The sequence below is a fragment of the Chroicocephalus ridibundus genome, chromosome 3 (assembly GCF_963924245.1).
Source record: "Chroicocephalus ridibundus chromosome 3, bChrRid1.1, whole genome shotgun sequence".
Classification (NCBI taxonomy): Eukaryota; Metazoa; Chordata; class Aves; order Charadriiformes; family Laridae; genus Chroicocephalus; species Chroicocephalus ridibundus.
In genome coordinates this window covers 55,507,730-55,515,442 of record NC_086286.1, presented here as the reverse complement: position 1 = coordinate 55,515,442, position 7,713 = coordinate 55,507,730, and the positions used below count along the sequence as shown (strand labels likewise).

The 7,713-nt window shown below is 43.1% G+C and overlaps 1 protein-coding gene across 1 annotated transcript; it reads left to right on the top strand.

Moving 5' to 3' along the window:
- Window positions 1-6,218: 6,218 nt before the first annotated feature.
- On the top strand, window positions 6,219-6,928 carry SF3B5 (splicing factor 3b subunit 5). The gene has a single exon (XM_063329225.1). The coding sequence runs from the start codon at window positions 6,357-6,359 to the stop codon at window positions 6,615-6,617; it is 261 nt and encodes an 86-aa protein (XP_063185295.1). The 5' UTR covers window positions 6,219-6,356; the 3' UTR covers window positions 6,618-6,928.
- The last annotated feature ends 785 nt before the right edge of the window (window positions 6,929-7,713 follow it).

Here is a 7,713-nt window from a genome sequence, read left to right as displayed (position 1 = left end):
GGTGAACTAAATGATTTTCAGCTTGTGGCAAACAAGACATTCCCAAGAATGAAACCAGCAAGCAAGACGACATTTGTCTTGAGTTATCAAGAGCTGTGCTTGGTGCTACACGTTTCTCTATGGTGCTCAGTGTTTTGAATTATTATGTTCTTTCTGCCTTCTTAAAGGTAATAAACAACAATACTTTGATAAAGCTGAAAGTAAGAGGCATTGCATAGCTTTATTAGTGAAAGCTTTAATTTTACAGCAAATGCAAGAGGCTTATGTACATTTCTTATTTCAAACGAGGAAGTTCCCAACCCAAGTTGAAAAACAAGCGGTTAACTGGCAGTTACTGGTTTGCCTTTTCCTAGAGATGCACGGAAGGAACAGTTATATTTTTCTTTCTGTAATGATGCTAATTTCCTGAATATCCATTGCTGCCCCCTCTCTCTTTTGCTGACTGCCTCACGAGCAATCCACAGCCTGAAATTTCATAACATGAATTAGTACAACACGCACCAAACAGACGAGTTGATGACTCCCTGATACCAGTGGCTCCCTGCTTCTCCAGCTGTTATTTCTGACTTTTATGAACTGGCTCGCTGTGCATTAACAGATGAGTTTTGCCCTTGTGCAGAATACAGACGACAGATTTTTGTCGAGATAAGGATGATGACCCCAATGTCTGCTGTGCTCACTGCAGAGCAGGAGGTGAAACGGTGAATACTTGTGCACGTGTGTGAATGGGGGGGAAGCTGGAGGGGAAAAAGGCTGGTTACAGATAGTCTTCCTTGTACAGAACATTTTTAAGTACCATTCTGAAGAAATCAGTATTTTTAAAACATGATACTTACGTGGCAGATAAAAAAAGAAACAGCTGCATTAAGCAGCTTCAGGAGTCAGACTTAAAAAAAGGAAAGTCACCTCCTCTGTCCTTACTCTTCCCTGCATATAGAAAGAAGACAAAGATAGGATATACAGAGCTACTCAATGGTCAAATCAATTTCTTCTAATTTAAGCTTGTGTACGTTTCTGATATCTTCTCTAGGGCCTACTTAAAGATGTATCTTTCATCACTGCTATTTTGTATACCTTATTGAACACAATTAATAGCTGTATTAGCTGCGACAGTTTACCTGGGGTGAAAGAAGGAAAGACACCCACAGAAAAGTGTGGGCAGAATACAGCTGCATCTGGGATAGTCCTGTAGTCTTCCCTAGTTTTTTTTGCATTTACTATTATTACTTCATTTTATTTCAAAATGCATGACAAGAACAAACCTTTCCCATTACAAAAATGTATGTGGACACAAGCAATTTCAATTCACCTGGCAGACTATCATTAGCTCTATTTTTATCCTGAAGCAGTAACTAATCACATTAGCGGAGGGGCTTTTATTTTCAAAGTGATGGCTTCGGAATAGAGAACTTCCCTCTAAAGAGCAAGTGAGAGCAGCCTCTCCCAGACCTCCGCCGCACTCTTGGTAGAGGTGCTCCGTCTTCTCCCTCCCCTCTGCACCACGTTTCTCAGCTCATCGCATTATTTCAGAGTCTCATCTGTGAGCGCTGTGCTAGTGACCCCTGCTGTGGCTCTACCGTTAGGGTGCTCCTACACCACGCTAGGAAGTTCTCAATGGCCTCTAAATGAAGCTAATTAGATTCTGGTACACAGAAGGCACACAGCTGTTACTCAAAGGTATACCGAAGAAGGAGTAGTGCGTCATGGTAATTTTCACAAGCAAGTGATGGAGTGTGAAGCTACTAGACCAAATCTGTGCCCTCCATAAGCTGCTCCTCACAAGGGACGGTTAGTGCAGGTCACAGATCTACTCAGTTTGACAGAGAAGGGGCAATTAACCTGATCAAGACCTTTAGGTTTTCACTCTGCCATCACACAACAAAAGCGTGCTCTAGAATATATTATTTTAGAAACGCTCGAGGGAGTTTTAAAAAAGCTTAGTGCATAACTCTGGTGGCATATGATGCAATGAAAACCAAACAAAAATATCCTAAAAATGCTGAAACTGACATTAAAAAGAGTTCATGATTTTCAGTCCAACATTTCATTTCCAGCCAGCTGCAAATCACTCGGTACAACAGCCTCCTGTCCCAAGGTTTGATACACCATAACATATCAAAGCCCGATACTGCAAAACACTACCCGATACTAAATAATGCCTGTCCTGATCCTCAGGTCAAGAAAATTTTTCAGCAGTGAACTTCTCCAGTTGCAGTCCGATTTAAAATAATATAATTCTCTTTTCCAGACAGGAACATCGATACACAACAGCTGGAAGTGTATGCTTTCAATGGTAGGATACACAGTATTGTTTCTTTTCCTATTTTGTATTCCACATTTTTATTCCAGCTTTGGCAAAGAATCAGCGGCACAACCCTAAAAGAAGCTTTCAGATATTTAGGTATTTACACACTATAAAATCAAAACAATATCAAAACACAGTTTCTAGCAGTCGGCCTAGAGAAAAAAACTTTTTTTTAAGTTTAAAACTTAACCATGCTTGCAGGGGCTGTATTTTCTCTGTCTCAGATGCAGCCCCAAAGGCTACAAGCTGTGGCAGTGTGAAGGAATATTCCTACACTGGAGCAAAATCCCAATTCTGACTGCAAGGAAAAGAAATTAGAGGAGCTTACGCAAAACAAGTTGGAGAAAGATACTTGCTTATGAAAACTGGTTTTCACAGGACCTCTGAGAAAAGCACTAAAAAGATCTTCCACATGTTACAGGGCCAAAGTAAGGGCTTCCTGCGGCTGTTAATGTTGGTAGGCTGGTAACAGCATTGAGAAACCGCACACATTACAAAAAGGCTTTTGCAGTGTATGTGATGACACAGCAAATCTGAGGAAAGAAAAAGACCATGCAATTAAAGAAAAGTAATTTTTGCGGCCTACTAAAAATGCTAAGTGGTAATGTGACCCCTGCAAATAATTATTTAAGAACACTGCTACAGTAGAAGCAACACATTTCTAAAGAAAATGCATACTTTTAACAAAAAGGGTAATTTCTCACATAATGACATTAATTTCTTAATTTTTTTTTTTTACTTTCTAGCACCATTCTTTCTAGGCTAATGCAGTCTCAAGCATTTTTTTTTTCTTGCTCTGAAATTGTATTTGTAGGATAAATCAATATAGTGAAGAACAGAGGAATTTCTGAAAAAAAAAAATTATGGCATGTCTCTCCATTTTATCATCTTTCTGGGTGTGTGTTGGATATCCCCTTGTTTGTGAAGTATTTATGGCTTCACCCTTCTACCTAAAGAGTCAGTAGGAAATTAAAAAACTCGTTTATATCTTGCAGTCGACTGCCACTGTCACTCTGTTGGCCTACCTGCCTCCTCTACCCTCTTTCTCTTCTTTTTGGAAGAGCAACCAACTCCCGTTTTACGAAATAAGTTTCTGCAGGTCCAACCCTGACATCCAGTGGCTGCTGCCGTTCACGACCTGCTCCTGGGGTCTCGACCATTCGAATCTTAGCTTTAATCTCCAAATAGATTATTTCAGCATTTAAATCAACACATTACGTGATTTCCATAAGTAAGCATCGGTTGTTTCAGAGTTGTTTCAGACACTAATTATTTATCAACGTGACTTCAGAGACTAAGACAAATATATTTTAATAATTATATTTAATAGTATTCAGTACAAAACCCTTGAAATATCCCAGAATGCTAAATTATTGAGGAATCCTAATCGCACAAGTGTATCCCCACTCAGTGATAATTCTCTCTGTATAAAGTCTACATCTGTGCCTGCATGTGTATTTACATCCTCTCCCGCCCCCCAGTCACTTCGTATTCCTAAACTTGAAATGAAAGTGCCCCAGTGCAGCCATCCGTTTTACAAGAAAAACAACGCCCAACAACAGATTTTATTTTTGCGCGGAAGAAGAAATGGAGATAAAGTGAATATAATCAAATGTAATTCTTCAAAGCTAGCAGCTGAAACTTTGTATTTTTCAGGTGAAATTCCAAGTTAGGTAATTACTTGCAAATATTTGTTATTTGGCTGTTGGCTGGTAATTTTACTACCTATTTTTTCTTCCTAGTATTAGTAAGCTTGTCGTCTACTCTCAGCGGAATTTTTGATCAAAGCCAATATACAGTGAAGTTTTTGTACATCTTTTCACAGAGTTCTGGATGCCTGAACGCAGTGTTTTCATCTGGCTCACTATCAAGCTTGCTGAAACTTTCAGGTTTACACTTCCCTCTTAGGGTGTTTTTTTGAACTAGAACGCTAAGATCTGTTTGGTTTAATGCAACTATTACTCCTAGAAACTCCTGCGACAGCTGCAAGAGATGAATAAGATTCTCGGTGTCTTTTCTATTCTGAAAACTGATTATTTTAATCAATACATCTCCTGGCTTAGAGTTTCCAAGATGATAATTTGAAAACACCTCTGAGATCAGTCCCATGTGTCACTGTGTTGGCACTGAACATCTATCAAAAGTTAGTGTCCTTCATACCATCCTGCTTTTTATGAATATACCATATAAAAAAGAAATGACAGCTTTCCCATGTTCAGAATATCTCTTTCTTTGTCTTTCTATATACCAGCATATACAGACACTCCTGAGGAGTTGCGTGTGTTTGTTTTTTTCTCTCTTGGTCTCTCTGGAAGCAACCACAGAATCCAATTGCTGTATCCAGCTGTGTAAACTGCTTCCTGCTAAGTAAGCCTTGATAACAATGACTCAACAGATCCTCGTAAAAATAATACTATAAAAAAAATTATAGTCTTCATTTAGTTCTTTGCACTAAAGGGTAAGGACACTTCAGAATGTTGTTTTGACATTGCTTTCTGTGGCCTTGGTTTTATAAGATGCTTGCTTTTAAGCAAGGAGCTTAGAATCAGACGGGTTTTCACAGAATATTTCTGTGGATTTCTTTTGGCTACAGGATGTTTACAAGGCCAGGAAGAAATAAATCAGTGTCCTATTGGAAAATTTCTGGCAATGTGTCCTTCCTATTTTAAAACAAGGAATTAAAAACACTACCATCATATGAAAGCGGGAATCATTTCGTGTATTTTAAACTTAACTTTGTGTAAGCTCTTGAAGAGAGCTGGAGAAGAAAGACTACTTATGTGGTGGATGATAAAATCTATCTCAAGCTCCATTTTGACCAAAGAAGACAGGCAATTCAATTTATAATTTCTGTGGGGTTTACATCTGCTTTTAACATTCACGTAAAAATACTACCTGCGCTATCAAAAAAATCTTTTTTCAACAGTAACACTTAACTTTTGCTTAAATCCCTTGACCCTGCTCAGCTGCAAAGCCTGTCTGGGGAAAAGTAACTAAGGAACCTCACCAAGGTACAGGGATGGGACCTGCAGTACTTCCCTCAGCTGCATGTAACAGGCTGAACCTCACCAAACTACGTATTTGGGGAGGACCCGCAAATCACAGAATCACAGAATGGTAGGGGTTGGAAGGGACCTCTGGAGATCACCTAGTCCAACCCCCCTGCCAGAGCAGGGTCACCCAGAGCAGGTGGCACAGGAACGCGTCCAGGCGGGTTTTGAATGTCTCCAGAGTTGGAGACTCCACCACCTCTCTGGGCAGCCTGTGCCAGTGCTCTGCCACCCTCGAAGTAAAGAAGTTTTCCCTCACGTTCAGATGGAATTTCCTGTGTTTCAGTTTGTGCCTGTTGCCCCTTGTCCTGTCACTGGGCACCACTGAAAAGCACAAACGCTGTGCACTTCTTCAGCCTTTCTCTAATATGGACTTCTTCTACGAGAACCCCCCCAGAAAGCGCTGCATTGCCCTCTAGCCGAGCCAAGGGCTAAGGAAAAGGAATGTTTTGGGTTGCTCTGGGCACCTCCTGGCTCTTTTCCTGGCAGCTTTTTCTTTCTCCAGAGCCAGAATCCCCGTGCCGCCTGTTTAGGGAGGCAAAAATGAGATGCCGTTTATACAGAGACAATGCCAGGAGCTGGGATGAGCCGTGCCCTGAGGGACGGCCCTCAGGCTCTTGCCGTACGGGCCAGGCCGCAGGGCCGGGAGGGGATGGTGGGGGGGGGGGGGTGGGGGGGGCGGGCCGCCTGCGCACGGTGCCCTTCGGGGCCAGGCCCGGCGCGGAGCGAGGACTACAGCTCCCGTCATACCCTTCGGGCGTGCTCCCATCGTGCACCGCGGCAGGAAAGCACGTATCCCCGGGAATTATTAATTTTTTTTTACTTTTAATCTTCCCTTCCCGAGCGGACCGCGGAGCAGTAAATAACAGCTTTCGGCCCGAGGGCCGGGTGGGAACGGTGGTTGCTGCGCTCCGGTCGGAGGGGCGGAAAAGGTCCCTGGCGTGAGGGCACGTTACATCATTTCCGTTCGCCATTTCGTTCCGCGCCTGCCGGCCGCCGCCATGACGGACCGCTACACCATCCACAGCCAGCTGGAGCACCTGCAGTCCAAGTACATCGGGACGGGCCACGCCGACACCACCAAGTGGGAGTGGCTGGTGAACCAGCACCGGGACTCGTACTGCTCCTACATGGGCCACTTCGACCTTCTCAACTACTTCGCCATCGCCGAGAACGAGAGCAAGGCACGCGTCCGCTTCAACCTCATGGAGAAGATGCTGCAGCCCTGCGGGCCGCCCGCCGACAAGCCCGACGAGTCCTAGCCCGCTCCGCCAGGCTGGGCTCCCCGAGGGCGACTGCCTGCCTGCCGGCCGAGCCCGGCGCCGCTGGGCTGCCCCTGCGCCCCCGGGAAGGCCCGAGGAGCCGCCTCAGCGGGCCCGGGGAGCTTTGGCGTCTGCGGCCCGCCGTACTCCTGGTCCCTCCGCTTCCCTGCTGTGGTGTTCCCTGGAAGGACTCTGATGGGGAGAAAGGCTTGTAAAATGCCAGCTTCTGGACAGCTTCGACTCTTTTAACTGTACAATCGTTCGGATTTTTTTTAAAATGGGAAATAATAAAACTTATTGGGCGTTTGTAATGTTTTGTTTGGTAGTCTGCTCTCAAGAGGCCTTTTTTCTAAAAGGAGTGCTGATCACTCAGTATTAAGCGGCTCAATGCAACCATCCGAGGCGGTAGTCTCGGATACTTTGCAGGCAGCATTTTCCCCGCCGGGGGGAAATGGGTGCTTGCTTAACTGTGTTGAGGAGAGAGAGGAAGTTTGTTGACACTCAAAGGGTTTGATCTGTTGTTAGTGTTTATTGTGTGGGGTGATTTGCGTAAGTCAATTGCTTTGGTGTTTTAAAACTCCAAAATGGATTTTCTTTAAATACCATTTTCTTGCCTCATAATTCTCTTGCCTGTACTTTGAATTTTCCAAACCTTGATTCTCTGTAATCCAACTTAGCTAATTTTTTTTTTTCCTAATGCTTTCTAGTCAACTAGTGATTAAATTTTTTTTTCTATGTTATGCTTAACAAGTGTATTGTGGGGTTAGAGGCTTAATATGGAATAGGTGATGCAGAGACTTGGGAAAAGCTAAACCATTTTGCCAGATGACTGCTCCAGATTTTTCTTCCCAAGAGAAACATAAGGGTTACTCACTACTACTTTGAAGTAAAATGCCTTGAGATGACACAATGTTAGACTGCAGACTGAACTGATGTTGATTTTGATTCGTCACTTAAAATAGGCTTTGTTTCAGTTGTCATAGTAAGAATAAATTTTTGAGTTCTAATTAATGGGAAGACCTCAAAGTAAAACTTAAAGATATGTTGCTTGGAGAAATTCAGTGCTCTCGTTTCTGATGTGGAGCGTTGTAACTGT